Here is a 16,683-nt window from a genome sequence, read left to right as displayed (position 1 = left end):
TTTTATTTATGGGACTAATGTCGAAATAGCAAAAAAAAAATTGGCTGTTTCATGCATTCCGGCTCATGTCATGCCACTGATTTCTATGGGACAGCCATAAAAAAAAAAAAAGTTCCGAAAAACTCATTGGTACGAGCCGGGGTTCGAACCCGTGACCTCCGGATTGCAAGTCGCACGCTCTTACCGCTAGGCCACCAGCGCTTCGCTATATTTAGAATATCTTACCAGCATAAGTTGAGTTGGTTTCCGGCAGCAGTAGTAAGCCAGCGAGTCGGCTAGCCGGGCTCCAGCGATGTCGCACACCTGCAATATGGAGTTACTAATGTTGTCACGACAATTTTAACCCTTTGACCGCCAAAGACATCCACTGACGCGCGCGGCTATATACAGCTCAATATCATCCTTCATGCATTCCGACAAGGTTCACAATGACGACCGGTCTGGCCTAGTGGGTAGTGACCCTGCCTGTGAAGCCGCGGTCCTGAGTTCGAATCCCAGTAAGGGCATTTATTTGTGTGAGCACAGATATTTGTTCCTGAGTCATGGTTGTTTTCTATGTATTTAAGTATTTGTATATTATATATATCGTTGTCTGAGTACCCACAACACAAGCTTTCTTGAGCTTACCGTGGGGCTTAGTCAATTTGTGTAATAATGTCCTATAATATTTATTTATTTATTTATTTATTTATTTACAATGGCGTGCCGCACACGATAGGCGTGGTGTCTAGACTCTAGACTGTCCAGAGGCTTAATCGACTTCTCAAAGGAGGGTCTTTTGTTGGGTCCTTTTTTGTTTTTTAACAAATCCAATTTTTGTTGAACAAATAAACATTTGAATCTGTTAAGTACCTATGTTCCCCGATTTCTTTAAGACGGCCGGATTATTACCACAACTCCGTGTAAATCCCTAGAATTGTGTCAAATTCTTGTTTTCTTTTGGAATTTTGAAGCTCGGATGCCCTTTAAGCCAAATCTCATGGAACAAAAGACAAGGGAAACCTATGCTGGTGCCATCTATACAAACCTTTGTCAGTTGCCAACCCCATTCTATGGACGTACTGCCACTGCTAAACTAGTAAGTTACACGTCATACAATGGAGTTGGCCGGTCGAAGTATTTAGCAGATGGCGCCATCATAGCTTGCCCTGTCAATTCCTAGAATTATATATTTTTTTGTTTTTTTTAATGCTCTTAAGCCCTTTAAGCCAAATCTCATAGAAAACCGGCCAAGTGCGAGTCGGACTCGCGCACGGAGGGTTCCGCACCATCAACAAAAAATAGAGCAAAACAAGCAAAAAAACGGTTACCCATCCAAGTACTGACCCCGCCCGACGTTGCTTAACTTCGGTCAAAAATCACGTTTGTTGTATGGGAGCCCCACTTAAATCTTTATTTTATTCTATTTTTAGTATTTGTTGTCATAGCCGCAACAGAAATACATCATCTGTGAAAATTTCAACTGTCTAGCTATCACGGTTCGTGAGACGGACGGACGGACAGCGGAGTCTTAGTAATAGGGTCCCGTTTTTACCCTTTGGGTACGGAACCCTAAAAAGGGGCAAGCTATGATGGCGCCATCTATGCAAACCTTTGTATGTGTCTCTAATCACTACCACTAACATCTTTGACAGTTGCCAACCCCATTATAAAGGTAGCAATGACTGTACTTTTTAAAACAGAAATTGTAGTTTATAAACATAAAGAACTTAGAGCCGTTTGCACTAGCTGTCGGTAATTATTAATAACACTCGTAATAGTATTTTATGCAACCGTTGTTTAAGAGGGGTCAAAAAAGGCGAGTGGCGTGAGTAACAATTTGAGGCGAAGCCGAAAATTGTTAATAAAAACGCCACGAGTATTTTTTGACTCAGTTAAACAACGTTGCATACAATACTTTTTCTACGACCAAACACTTTGAAATAAAATTGTAAATTAAACAAATATTTTTCATGTCATTTAGTGGACTTCTACCTACGGTATCTACCTGTTTTTAGTGATTCTTGTGCTATTACTGATATTTCTTCAGGCGTAGACACTAAGTTTTTGTCTTCATCCATTTTAACTTGAAAGACACACTGTTTTTTAACACAAAAGTTAAGTTTTCATTCGACAGGCACAATAGTATTCATATTCAAGATATTCAAGAAGTAGCAAAAAATGGAGGGTACGAGCGGGAAAAGAATGAATGAAATTTAAAAAAAAAACATGTCTATGGTTCACTTATTTGTCAGATATGACATTCACACCCATAAGTGAGAGCGAGAAAGATATATTTCTTTCTCGCTCTCACTTATGGGTGCGACGAACCAAGGTCGCGTTGCGGTGCGACAGTGTGTTAGGACTATAAGGTTGGCAACAATGTATTTTTTAAGTGGCTATTACACAAAGTATTGTAAAAGTGCCAAAAAGATACTACGTGTATGCACGAATTCTTTTTTGGGGAATAGACTAAAGACTCGTCTTGACAACTATAAGATAGGGCTTTAAAGGTGTGTGCACGACCCTTTAAATGACAAATAAAAGTGCGGGAGTAGAAAAAATTATGTAAATACCTACGGAATATTTGATATACTTAATATAGAATTACCTTAAGTACGGTCTCGGCGGTTCTCTCCAAAGACGCTGCATCGCGGCAATGCACCAAGCTCAGTAGGCCACGGCGGCTTTTATACGCCATGTGCAGAGCCCTAGGACAATGGACGAATGTTTACACACACGATAGTTATACAACTATAAACTAAGCGGTGTTTAATAAACACCGGTTGGTATCTAATTGTGCGCGCGAATCTTCTTAGTCACTTGTGGAACGGTTTATTGTGGAACAGTAGACGATCGGGTTTCACGGTGTCACTGGTGAGTGATTTAATATTTGTCTAAATTAACTGTAGAAAGTTTGAAATTCGAACTAGTCACATGTTTGTTTTGTTGGTAAAAGCCTGACCAGTAATATATGATCATTGTCAAGAGGGCGCTGTTATTCTCGTGTATAGGGTGACAGTTCAGTATAGTATGAAAAAAATAGTTATAGTGAGCTTCCGCAACACGGCGCGTGATCATATTCCTTGTTAGGCTTTAACTAGGTAGCAATTTGTTTGAACAAAACTCTCTACATAATTTAGAGGGCATAGTTAGTCACTTTTCAGTACTTTGGAGGCCAATTTTGTATTTTGAGATTTGAGATTGGGCAGATAAAAGAATACGTATCTGTTATTTTAGACTACTCTCTAACATATATCAAAATAAATCAAAACGGAGCCGGACCGTTGGGTACCTTTGCTTGTCAGCCAATTTGTGTGTTAATGTCCTATAATATTTATTTAATATCCAGAGAGGAAATTGTGGACTGCGTTTCTATGGAAAAAGGGTTTTGCGCGAGGTCGTCCACTTTCGTCTTAAAACATGAGACTCATCTCAGCATGAAGCTTACCCAGGCAAAGGGTCCTCGCAGCGAGCCAGCGACTCTGGCAGCAGGTTGAGCCGGTCGCCTTGCCCGTGTCGGCCAGCAGCCACGTCGCGGCCACGCCCACTATTCGCCCACCACTCCATTAAAACACGAGACAATGCCACGAAATGCCCTCAGCATGAAGCTTACCCAGGCAAAGGGTCCTCGCAGCGAGCCAGCGACTCTGGCAGCAGGTTGAGCCGGTCGCCGATCTCGGCCGCCTTGCCCGTGTCGGCCAGCAGCCACGTCGCTGTCACGTGTTCGCCCACCACTTTATTAAAACACGAGACAACGCCACGAAATGCCCTCATCTCAGCTTGAAGCTTACCCAGGTAAAGGATCCTCGCAGCGAGCCAGCGACTCTGGCAGCAGGTTGAGCCGGTCCCCGATCTCGGCCGCCTTGCCCGTGTCGGCCAGCAGCCACGTCGCGGCCACGCCCACTATGTTCGCCCACCACTCCATTAAAACACGAGACAATGCCACGAAATGCCCTCATCTCAGCATGAAGCTTACCCAGGCAAAGGGTCCTCGCAGCGAGCCAGCGACTCTGGCAGCAGGTTGAGCCGGTCGCCTATCTCGGCCGCCTTGCCCGTGTCGGCCAGCAGCCACGTCGCTGCCACGCCTATGTTCGCCCACCACTCCATTAAAACACGAGACAATGCCACGAAATGCCCTCAACTCAGCATGAAGCTTACCCAGGCAAAGGGTCCTCGCAGCGAGCCAGCGACTCTGGCAGCAGGTTGAGTCGGTCGCCGATCTCGGCCGCCTTGCCCGTGTCGGCCAGCAGCCACGTCGCGGCCACACCCACTATGTTCGCCCACCACTCCATTAAAACACGAGACAACGCCACGAAATGGTCTCATCTCAGCATGAAGCTTACCCAGGCAAAGGGTCCTCGCAGCGAGCCAGAGACTCTGGCAGCAGGTTGAGCCGGTCGCCGATCTCGGCCGCCTTGCCCGTGTCGGCCAGCAGCCACGTCGCGGCCACGCCCACTATTCGCCCACCACTCCATTAAAACACGAGACAATGCCACGAAATGCCCCTCATCTCAGCTTGAAGCTTACCCAGGCAAAGGGTCCTCGCAGCGAGCCAACGACTCTGGCAGCAGGTTGAGCCGGTCGCCGATCTCGGCCGCCTTGCCCGTGTCGGCCAGCAGCCACGTCGCGGCCACGCCCACTATGTTCGCCCACCACTCCATGACCGGGTCCCAGCATCCTGGAACGCGGAACAGGTATTAAGAGCATTAAGAAAATTATAGCCTCGTTAAGGCGATTCTGAAGATACCACGCCAGAAAAGTGTTGCGGAAAAGCGCGTTAACCATAAAAATATACCACCTGAGCAATTTCTTTTTCAAAGTTGTTCACTTGTTTAATGTAAATGTTATTTCTACTCAGAATCACGACCTCTTTCGATGCCGCGCTATCTTCTTTAAATGTCTAAGTCGAGGACACAATATCTTCTTTGAATTTAGCCATCTTATACAATCAATTCTTCGGCAGGTAATGGTAAGTTCAGTGATCAGTTTGACCAGTTCCAGTACGTCTCGCGTGTTGCTGCGCTCGTCCGCGACCAACAGCATCTGGAGACTCTTCTGTAGCAGCTCGAGGTGGTAAGTTACCTGTATGCTGCGGCGCGTCGGTGGAGACGTCGTCAGTGATCAGTTTGACCAGTTCCAGTACGTCCCGCGTGTTGCTGCGCTCGTCCGCGACCAACAGCATCTGGAGACTCTTCTGTAGCAGCTCGAGGTGGTAAGTTACCTGTATGCTGCGGCGCGTCGGTGGAGACGTCGTCAGTGATCAGTTTGACCAGTTCCAGTACGTCCCGCGTGTTGCTGCGCTCGTCCGCGACCAACAGCATCTGGAGACTCTTCTGTAGCTTCTCGAGGTGGTAAGTTACCTGTATGCTGCGGCGCGTCGGTGGAGACGTCGTCAGTGATCAGTTTGACCAGTTCCAGTACGTCTCGCGTGTTGCTGCGCTCGTCCGCGACCAACAGCATCTGGAGACTCTTCTGCAGCAGCTCGAGGTGGTAATTAAGTTACCTGTATGCTGCGGAGCGTCGGTGGAGACGTCGTCAGTGATCAGTTTGACCAGTTCCAGTACGTCTCGCGTGTTGCTGCGCTCGTCCGCGACCAACAGCATCTGGAGACTTCTGTGGCAGCTCGAGGCGGTAAGTTACCTGTATGCTGCGGCGCGTCGGTGGAGACGTCGTCAGTGATCAGTTTGACCAGTTCCAGTACGTCCCGCGTGTTGCTGAGCTCGTCCGCGACCAACAGCATCTGGAGACTCTTCTGTGGCAGCTCGAGGTGGTAAGTTACCTGTATGCTGCGGCGCGTCGGTGGAGACGTCGTCAGTGATCAGTTTGACCAGTTCCAGTACGTCTCGCGTGTTGCTGCGCTCGTCCGCGACCAACAGCATCTGGAGACTCTTCTGCAGCAGCTCGAGGTGGTAATTAAGTTACCTGTATGCTGCGGAGCGTCGGTGGAGACGTCGTCAGTGATCAGTTTGACCAGTTCCAGTACGTCTCGCGTGTTGCTGCGCTCGTCCGCGACCAACAGCATCTGGAGACTTCTGTGGCAGCTCGAGGCGGTAAGTTACCTGTATGCTGCGGCGCGTCGGTGGAGACGTCGTCAGTGATCAGTTTGACCAGTTCCAGTACGTCCCGCGTGTTGCTGCGCTCGTCCGCGACCAGCAGCATCTGTAGACTCTTCTGTAGCAGCTCGAGGTGGTAAGCCTAGAACAGGAGGGATTTAAATATTCACTTATGGAGGGATTCAATCTTTATAGACGGAGTGCCTTTGATATCGTTAGACATTAAACTTTGACGGGTAGCTGCAATTTCTTTGTCTACCCCGAACATTTTTATTAACTCATTTCGGGTAGTTTAGTGGTGTTTTATTAATATCTCCGTTGACATTTGTTGAGACGTCAGTCTTTCCGTGACCACAGCTGGTGCAACTCAGCTAAAACGTCGGAATTAAAGGTAAAAACAATGAAATTATATCGCGTTAGACCCGTTTGTGTAATTAAATATGTGTACAAAACGCGAGAGTTTAAAGTGTTATATCGTTAGAGTACCTAGTTTACATGATAATACAGTGGCACCTCGGTTAAGTGAAATCCTCGTTAATACGAAATGTAATGATGTTCCCTGGCTGTACTGTGCTGTTTACACAGAAACTTGTGCTTTGAAATGAAAATAACAGCATGGAGATTTCCTTAATTTGAAGATTTAACCTCAAATGTTCCCTCGGTAATCTAGTATCTAGTACAATTACCCTTTAATGTCTCGAAAAATTATTAAAAAGATAGCATTTTGTTAAATCAGTTACATTATCTATATTATATCTCGTAATTAGGTATCAGGTATGAGTCCGTGCACACGCACTCGTACAAGGGAAGGTATTCTGTACTAACCCTCATAGCGGGCGCGAGCGGGTCCGCGCGGGCCGTGACGCGGCTGAACAGGCAGCTCTGCTGCTCGTAGCTCCAGCGCCGCGCGCGCAGGAAGCGCTGCCCGCGCGCCGTGCCCACCCAGCGCAGCCGCACCGGCACCGTCACGCACGAGTCCGTGCACGAGCACGCGCACAGCCGGAGATAGTATCTGAAAAAACCGGCCAAGTGCGAGTCGGACTCGCGCACGGAGGGTTCCGCACCATCAACAAAAAATAGAGCAAAACAAGCAAAAAAACGGTCACCCATCCAAGTACTGACCCCGCCCGACGTTGCTTAACTTCGGTCAAAAATCACGATTGTTGTATGGGAGCCCCACTTAAATCTTTATTTTATTCTGTTTTTAGTATTTGTTGTTATAGCGGCAACAGAAATACATCATCTGTGGAAATTTCAACTGTCTAGCTATCACGGTTCGTGAGATACAGCCTGGTGACAGACGGACGGACGGACAGCGGAGTCTTAGTAATAGGGTCCCGTTTTTACCCTTTGGGTACGGAACCCTAAAAACGACATTTTAGTTGAATTTCAACTTTGGACATACTAACACTAAGCTGATTTTAGATCATCATGAGTCACCCGCACAGCCAATGGCCGATTATTCACATGTAGTCCTTGAAGATGATCATGGTCGTGACGTATAACTACCAGCAGGCGCCGGTTGCCCGCCTCCTCGGGCAAGTTCACGGCATGCAGCAAGAGACCAAGACCTAATAAGTCTCTCTTAACTCACCCGCACAGCCATTGGCCGATCCTCGGCATGTGGTCCTTGAAGACGAGCGCGGCCGTGACGTAGGTGTCGGCCAGCAGGCGCCGGTTGCCCGTCACCTCGGCTAAGTTCACGGCCTGCAGACCGGGACATTAGTCGCCTAACTCACCCGCACAGCCATTGGCCGATCCTCGGCATGTGGTCCTTGAAGACGAGCGCGGCCGTGACGTAGGTGTCGGCCAGCAGGCGCCGGTTGCCCGTCACCTCGGCTAAGTTCACGGCCTACAGACCAGGATATTAGTCGCCTAACTCACCCGCACAGCCATTGGCCGATCCTCGGTATGTGGTCCTTGAAGACGAGCGCGGCCGTGACGTAGGTGTCGGCCAGCAGGCGCCGGTTGCCCGTCACCTCGGCTAAATTCACGGCCTGCAGACCGGGACATTAGTCTCTTAACTCACCCGCACAGCCATTGGCCGATCCTCGGCATGTGGTCCTTGAAGACGAGCGCGGCCGTGACGTAGGTGTCGGCCAGCAGGCGCCGGTTGCCCGTCACCTCGGCTAAATTCACGGCCTGCAGACCAGGACATTAGTCTTCTAACTCACCCGCACAGCCATTGGCCGATCCTCGGCATGTGGTCCTTGAAGACGAGCGCGGCCGTGACGTAGGTGTCGGCCAGCAGGCGCCGGTTGCCCGTCACCTCGGCTAAGTTCACGGCCTGTAGGGCTAAGAGTACGCGCTCGCTGCTCCCGCTGTGCTGGGAGACCATTTCTAGTTGCGCGAGCCGGTGGGACACGCTGGATACTTCGCCGGCCCATTGCTGCGTGGCCCTTCTGGCTGGGCTGAGAAAAAATGTTTAGGGAATCAGACAGAGTTCAAATTGTATTGTTTTTAATACAAAAACAAGCATAGTTCGAGCATTTTGTTGATTGTCTGTCACGCTCATCCAGCATATCTCTGCATACACGTCACGCAGCAACCGACTTCCGCGCAATGCCTAGAATCTAGATTAAATGAGTGACGGATTGAACGTTCGAACCGTGAATCGTAAAGCCGTCACTCATTCTATGAAAGAAATTGACAGTTATAGCGGCCGCAGGAGTAATCTCGTCACCCGGTCGTCACAGTAAAGCAGCTGCAGTTGCCAGCCGAATGTCACCTTCAGTCTCTCTGAATATCAGATCATTTAGTCTGGTATATCCCCACAGACCAACCCCTATAGACAGAGCTTATCGACTCGCGGTCATCACCCGTATGGTGCATAGGTCAAATATAATATCGCACGCGCGCCGCTCCGATCAGTAGCGACCAAGCTTACGACCTGTTAGCAGTGTGCACGTGTCTAAGAAAATAAATCGTAAACTATTGAATTCTTGAGGAAATCATGGGATATTGCAGCGTAATATGGTGTGGCAAGTCATCTTAGACTTCTACTTACAAAACAGATGGAATTACCTTCGACGGGAAAGTCAAATTCATTATTTCGTTGAAAATTGTTTCTTGTCCGCGGGGTTCATTTTATAGTGGTCAATAAGCTCAGGGCGAAGTATGTCCGTCCCTTTTCGTCAACTTGAAAATGCAATGTGCTATCCCTTTCACATTACGACTAGGGATGCGACGATGATGGTTTCGTCAGTTGCGCGAACTTCGTGCCTTCGTTCGTACCGTATTGTACCATTTTAAGAAATATAAAACAAAACTGTGATTCTCTTTTACTTTTAATTGAATATAATAATGTAATTAATCTGTAGTTTTAATATAATGGTAGTTTATCTTAAATACGAGGGGCGTTCAATAAAAAGTGAGAATGAGTATGTTATATACAACTTTTATTAAATGTTATTTTATTTTTCGACGTAGTCACCTTTTAGCATAATACACTTAGTATATCTTTTTTCCAAACTTAAAATTCCATTTCTAAAAAAGGTTTCATCTTGAGTACTTAAAAAATCTTGTACTGCAGCGACTACCGCGTCGTCGTCTTCAAATTTCTTGCCTCTTAGGTATTCCTTCAATCTCGGAAATAGGTAGAAATCACTAGGGGCGAGGTCTGGTGAATACGGAGGATGATTAATGATATCGAACCCAGCATCACGTATTGCAGCCATTGCAACGGCGGACTTGTGTGCCGGTGCATTGTCCTGATGGAACAACACAATTTTCGAGAGTTTACCTCGCCGTTTTTCATGGATCTCATTGCGCAATGTTGCTATTTGTTTGGCATATAAAGTGCCCGTAATAGTGGCTCCATGCTCGAGATACTCAATCATTACGACCCCTTTACCATCCCAAAAAACAGAGCCCATGACCTTACCGGCAGATGGGCCCACCTTGAATTTCTTCGGAGTTGGAGATGATGGCCTTTCCCATGTCATAGACTGCAGTTTCGTTTCAGGGTCGTAATGATGGAGCCATGTTTCGTCCATTGTTATAAATCGCGCCAAAAAAAGTTCCCGGTCTTGCTGTATCAGGTCCAAATCTTCTTGACAAATCTCGACTCTAGTTTGTTTTTGCGTGTCAGTAAGCATTCTGGGTACCCAACGCGCTGATACCTTTTTCATACCCAAGCGTTCATGTAAAATATTATGCACGCTCCCCGTTGAAATTTTTACATTTTCAGCAATAAAACGAACCGTGACACGACGATCCGCCAAAACTAAGTTTTCGACTTTTTTCACAATTTCTTCAGTTACTGCTGTAGTAGGGCGTCCGGAGCGGGGGTCATCCATGGTCGATGTTCTTCCACGTCTAAATTCGGCGCACCAACGTGCGACTGTCGAATACGGAGGAGCATTAGACCTTAAAGTGTCCCGTAAATCTAAATTGACTTGGTCCGTAGAAAATTTTTTCAAACACAAGTATTTGATAACGGCGCGCAGTTCAATTTTCTCCATTTTCGCTAACGTACTCAATAGTATCGCAAAGATATCGCCGTATTTTATTTTTAAACAAAAAACAGTTCGTTTTTTTTTTCATGGCAATCAGCTAGGTAGATTAGCTTTACCGGCCAGTATTTACTTTCCTAATATTTAAAGAGTTTGCATCTCATTCTCATTATATATTGAACGCCCCTCGTATTAAGTAGGTATACGTATTTTCGTTTTTTGCTAGTAGTATAATCATTATAGAGTTCTAGTTTTAAAATAAGAAATGGGTGAGTTTTTTTAGAATCGCGTAGGTGCGCAGTTAGGTCTCATGTCACCAGATGGGCCTCATGATGAACTTCAAAGAAGTGCGAGGGAACTAGGTGTTGGTTTGTGATAGGCATATGTTGTGTGGGTTTTTTAGAATCCTCTAGGGGAGCAGTTAGGTCTCATGTCACGAGATGGGCCTGATGATGAACTTCAAAGAAGTGCGAGGGAACTCGGTGTTGGTTTGTGATAGGTATATGTTATGTGGGTGTTTTAGAATCCTCTAGGGGAGCAGCTAGGTCTCATGTCACGAGATGGGCCTGATGATGAACTTCAAAGAAGTGCGAGGGAACTCGGTGTTGGTTTGTGATAGGCATATGTTGTGTGGGTTTTTTAGAATCCTCTAGGAGAGAAGTTAGGTCTCATGTCACGAGATGGACCCGATGATGAACTTCAAAGAAGTGCGAGGGAACTCGGTTTTGGTTTGTGATAGACATACGTCATCATCTTCCCCGCGTTGTTTCGGCTTTTGCCACGGCTCATGGGTACCTAGGGTCCGCTTGGCAACTAGTCCCGAGAATTGGCGTAGGCTCTAGTTTTTACGAAAGCTTCTGCTATCTGACCTTCCAACCCAGAGGGTACACTAGACCTTATTGGGATTAGTCCGGTTTCCTCACGATGTTTCCTTTACCGAAAAGCGACTAGTAAATATCTAATGATATTTCGTACCTAAGTTCCAAAAAACTCATTGGTACGAGCCGGGTTTCGAACCCGCGACACTACTCAGAATAACAAACCATTTCCATTTTTACTGAGAAAAAAACAATGCACCCAATTTTTTTGGCCTATTTCATTATGTTTTTAATAGAACACTCTATAATGACCGTAACAAAACGGAAAGTAAATTGTATGAACTTTCGGTGACAATTTTTGCTCGTATTAGGATTGAAAGAGATCGCGATTTTAAGTGGAAATAATATAAAGATCTAAAGTTTAAAATGCAAGATGCGGGAACAACTTTAAATATAAATGCCATTATGTTAAGTAAAATTTTTAGGTTTTACCTACATTTTTACATTGCTAAAATATTATTAGTCAATAATATTCTTAAATAAGTTTACTTTAAGTACCTAAACTAAATGATAACAATTTTACCACAATAAATTACTGTACCACTGTACCACTGTCCGTAATGAACGTGTCCCATCCCTACGCTGACACGTGACATCGCGCCATATTTGAAACGACCAATCGCAACGCCGTGAGTACCCCTCCCGCACCTCACAGTTTGGTGAGTTGCGTCGCGAACAAAATGACCAATATTAGGTTTCTATAGGCGGTATTCTATGTATATCCCAGATATGATATGGACATAATCATGGACTCACCGTGTTTTATTCAGATGTAATAATAGTCCGGCTCCGGCATGTGATACCTACTTTTGAAAGCCACTCGAGGGAACAATTTAGGCGCCGCAGCAGCTGGCGCAGCACGGCGGCCGCCAGCGCGGGGTAGCTGGCGCGGCCCTGCCCGCCCGCCTGCACGCTCGGTTACCTGTCTTGCCAGAGGTCGCCCGCGCGGCGCGCCAGCACGCCGCCGCCGGGCAGGCGCTGCAGCAGCTGGCGCAGCACGGCGGCCGCCAGCGCGGGGTAGCTGGCGCGGCCCTGCCCGCCCGCCTGCACGCTCGGTTACCTGTCTTGCCAGAGGTCGCCCGCGCGGCGCGCCAGCACGCCGCCGCCGGGCAGGCGCTGCAGCAGCTGGCGCAGCACGGCGGCCGCCAGCGCGGGGTAGCTGGCGCGGCCCTGCCCGCCCGCCTGCACGCTCGGTTACCTGTCTTGCCAGAGGTCGCCCGCGCGGCGCGCCAGCACGCCGCCGCCGGGCAGGCGCTGCAGCAGCTGGCGCAGCACGGCGGCCGCCAGCGCGGGGTAGCTGGCGCGGCCCTGCCCGCCCGCCTGCACGCTCGGTTACCTGTCTTGCCAGAGGTCGCCCGCGCGGCGCGCCAGCACGCCGCCGCCGGGCAGGCGCTGCAGCAGCTGGCGCAGCACGGCGGCCGCCAGCGCGGGGTAGCTGGCGCGGCCCTGCCCGCCCGCCTGCACGCTCGGTTACCTGTCTTGCCAGAGGTCGCCCGCGCGGCGCGCCAGCACGCCGCCGCCGGGCAGGCGCTGCAGCAGCTGGCGCAGCACGGCGGCCGCCAGCGCGGGGTAGCTGGCGCGGCCCTGCCCGCCCGCCTGCACGCTCGGTTACCTGTCTTGCCAGAGGTCGCCCGCGCGGCGCGCCAGCACGCCGCCGCCGGGCAGGCGCTGCAGCAGCTGGCGCAGCACGGCGGCCGCCAGCGCGGGGTAGCTGGCGCGGCCCTGCCCGCCCGCCTGCACGCTCGGTTACCTGTCTTGCCAGAGGTCGCCCGCGCGGCGCGCCAGCACGCCGCCGCCGGGCAGGCGCTGCAGCAGCTGGCGCAGCACGGCGGCCGCCAGCGCGGGGTAGCTGGCGCGGCCCTGCCCGCCCGCCTGCACGCTCGGTTACCTGTCTTGCCAGAGGTCGCCCGCGCGGCGCGCCAGCACGCCGCCGCCGGGCAGGCGCTGCAGCAGCTGGCGCAGCACGGCGGCCGCCAGCGCGGGGTAGCTGGCGCGGCCCTGCCCGCCCGCCTGCACGCTCGGTTACCTGTCTTGCCAGAGGTCGCCCGCGCGGCGCGCCAGCACGCCGCCGCCGGGCAGGCGCTGCAGCAGCTGGCGCAGCACGGCGGCCGCCAGCGCGGGGTAGCTGGCGCGGCCCTGCCCGCCGGCCTGCACGCTCGGTTACCTGTCTTGCCAGAGGTCGCCCGCGCGGCGCGCCAGCACGCCGCCGCCGGGCAGGCGCTGCAGCAGCTGGCGCAGCACGGCGGCCGCCAGCGCGGGGTAGCTGGCGCGGCCCTGACCCCCCGCCTGCACGCTCTTGCCGCACACGGCCAGCGCGCGGTGCAACTCCAGTCTAGCGTTTGAGAGGTCGTTCTGAAATATTATATTATTCCATAGTAACGGTTCAAGTTTCAAGAACTTGTATTGAACATGAAATGAAAATTTTACTTTAATTAGCTTTCTTTACTTTCCAAAAATTCCTTAGATTAAGTAAAGGTTTTATGAATAGGTATACCTTCATAATAAAGTTATCCGCTTGACGTTTATGCTGGTAGAACAGTCCAGCCTCCTTCGATTGAGACTTCGGTACGGAGTCGCCATAAACGAGAAGTTTTATGAGACACCCTCCAAGAATCACGATGTTTATAAAGTAAATAAGGAACATGTTCAATATCCATGCACTCCAGGATACACCACTGTAGCCTAAAACAATTTATACAAGTTAAGTTAATAGTTATTTGTACAACAAGAGATCAAAGTTTGATATTTCTTCGAGTGCTTATTTTGATTCCCGTGCAAGCGAAAGATTCTATACTACTCGCTACGCTCGTGAATCTAGTTTAGAATCTTGAGCGTAGTACCCTTACTACGCTCCCCGAAGCGCTCGTGCGCTTTTGAGTCCCTGGAAAATGCTATTTTGCTCACTGTTTTTAAGTAGCAAAGTACCCTTGTTCGAGCTGCTGAGGTGAAAAATTATAAATCCAAGTTCAGTGAGGAGGAAGGAAATAAGGTCGAAAAATTGCCAAATTCTTTGATCGGGGTGCACGTCTAAATTTCGCCTAATACTCTACTACTAGTGGCTCTGTGAGCTGTAGACCTCGCGACCATAGCTTATTGGGACCGTGCACGATGACAGCGCCACACAGCGGTTTGATCAATCAACAATACAAAGATTTTAATTTATTAAAAAAAAATACGAAGTTTAAGTGAAAAAAAAAAATACAAAAAGTTGGGGATGGGGATCGAACCCAGACTTTCTGTGTGCAAACAAAAAAAGCGCTTGTTTACAAAATGCGCCATGATAGTTCTTAGTTAAGCTGACGAAATTCGGCTACTCATTCTCGAGTACAAACTAAATATCTAAATACCGCCTAAACCAGCAATACAATTTTTCTGCATTTTTTGCCATTTACTATGTAAATATGTCTCAAAAAGAAAATACTCTTATGATATCGATACGACTATTTGTTTAAACGCGAGGTGTCACAACTCCTCCATTTTTGAAAATTTCCAAAAACGGGATCGACAAAAAAAATTTATTTACTCATAGAATCTGGTCACAAAATTTCACAAGAATCGGTTGAGAATTGTGACCTGTAGAGGAGAACATCCGGACATACAAAAGCAAAATGCCCGAGTCAAAACGTAGACCTTCGCTACGCTTCGGTCAACTAATGATAGCCAATAATTGACTGCTAAAACACTACAAAGTGTAGTGTATTATTGACGTAGTAGTATTGATAGGAAGAAACAAAATTTCAACCTTTTTCATCTCAGTGAAAGGCCAGTGTATTATACGTGCATCGGCCGAACCTGGCAGCCATAATCTGACATTTTTTACTTACTGATATCATCTTCAGATAATATCCTCCTCTGATCAATCCTCGCCGAAAAGTCTCCAGTGGTTGGAGATTCCGATACTAAGCCTCCAAAGAAGGAACTGAAGGGATTGAACGCTATAATTCCCACCATGAAAGCACAAAGTGCCAAGCGAGAGTGATCTCCCATGCCCATAACAATTTTGGAGTACTTTTCTTCCACCTGTAAATAACAAGATTTTAATAATCCATTACAAATCTATGTACATCATCTGTATAATTTACAATAATTTATTTATATTAGAAGAGACTTGCAGGAACTGTCATAGGGATCATCATAAATGTGACAGGTACAGTTAAAAAATGGCCTAAATGTGAGCCACTCACAACTTCCCCAACAATGAATGAACTATGTTTTTTCATTAATTTTAAAGTTAATCAATACTAGATCTCATACTTATAATAATATAGCCTAAGCACCTTACCAGTAACGTTTAAAAGAATCACCTTATACTCCGGTGATGATGGTGAATCACTGTCAATTCCATGTGGTGAATGGTATGGTGAGGAGATATCGCTGTGTGGAGGAGTGTAGTTCCCCTCCGGTATGGGCTCCTTGACTCCGGACCTGTGGCAAGCCAGCTTCAGGGCCATGTTCTCCTGTTTCAACCTGTTGTTCTGATTCTGAAGGTACTTAATGTAGTCTATCGTTTTTCTTAATATAGCAGATTTGTTCAACTGTAAATTAATTTATATTTAAGTTTAATAATGCTCAGTTACTTAGAGACAATTAAGTAATAGAAAATTTAAACTGTTGATCAGTATGTTGCAGCACTCTGTTGAGAAGGAACTTAGAAGCGTGTTGCTGCACTGCTGGGAACTGAGAATCATGCAGGCCCTGTGTACTATAGGATGTCAACAAAAACAATACATCACATACAAAGTTGTAAAACAAAATGCCAGTGAATCAAATAATTTGTCAGTTAAGTGGGCGAAAGTGATAACTTTGGATTCATTATCATAATTCCAGGTTTTAACCTTACCTTAGCGTCTTCCCCAACAAGCATATTTTTTAGTTCCACAATTCTATCATTGATGCTGGTTCGGTAACGCCTCTCAATAGCATTATGAGCACTCTTCTTTACTTCCTTTACTATAGGAGGGCCGGTGTGTGGTGCTTGGCTGAGCGCTATCTTGTCCCCCTCCAAAACTACAGGAATACCAGTTGTTAAAAGAGTGGGGGTGTTGCTGGTTGTAAAAAATGTCTGAATTGGCCTATCTGGACCGGTTTTCGGATTTGTTATAACATTCTGTGATGTTCCTGAAAACATAAATTACTTATTAGTAAGAGGAGATAACCGAAATAGAAAACAATGTTAGAAACATTACAATATTTCAAGGATTTAGTACTTTTAAATTCAATAGACTACAATTACTCTCACATGGGAACTCCCACATGGGAAAACCAAGCAGTGGGATGTTCAGATATGATGTTAAAAATTCATGATTATTGTTTCAT

General features: G+C 47.7%; 1 protein-coding gene and 1 long non-coding RNA gene across 2 annotated transcripts in view; one reads left to right on the top strand and one right to left on the bottom strand.

Moving 5' to 3' along the window:
• The window catches only part of LOC134662858 (uncharacterized), a 310,694-nt gene that overhangs the window by 72,602 nt on the left and 221,409 nt on the right, over positions 1-16,683 (top strand). The gene's annotated exons all lie outside the window — the stretch shown is intronic.
• Positions 1-16,683, bottom strand: part of LOC134662833 (sterol regulatory element-binding protein 1) — a 30,277-nt gene that overhangs the window by 12,673 nt on the left and 921 nt on the right. The window contains exons 3-13 of the mRNA XM_063519155.1: positions 16,208-16,485; positions 15,672-15,902; positions 15,192-15,387; positions 13,862-14,049; positions 13,532-13,719; positions 8,210-8,446; positions 6,861-7,047; positions 6,042-6,177; positions 4,510-4,660; positions 2,591-2,690; positions 226-303 (exon numbers count right to left, since the gene is read on the bottom strand). Of these exons, the coding sequence (XP_063375225.1) occupies positions 226-303; positions 2,591-2,690; positions 4,510-4,660; positions 6,042-6,177; positions 6,861-7,047; positions 8,210-8,446; positions 13,532-13,719; positions 13,862-14,049; positions 15,192-15,387; positions 15,672-15,902; positions 16,208-16,485 (1,970 nt within the window). The remainder of the gene's footprint in view (positions 1-225; positions 304-2,590; positions 2,691-4,509; positions 4,661-6,041; positions 6,178-6,860; positions 7,048-8,209; positions 8,447-13,531; positions 13,720-13,861; positions 14,050-15,191; positions 15,388-15,671; positions 15,903-16,207; positions 16,486-16,683) is intronic.

Source organism: Cydia amplana, chromosome 3 (genome assembly GCF_948474715.1).
Source record: "Cydia amplana chromosome 3, ilCydAmpl1.1, whole genome shotgun sequence".
Classification (NCBI taxonomy): domain Eukaryota; kingdom Metazoa; phylum Arthropoda; class Insecta; order Lepidoptera; family Tortricidae; genus Cydia; species Cydia amplana.
The sequence above is the reverse complement of the archived record's forward strand: the minus strand, read 5'-3'. Positions and strand labels throughout refer to the sequence as shown.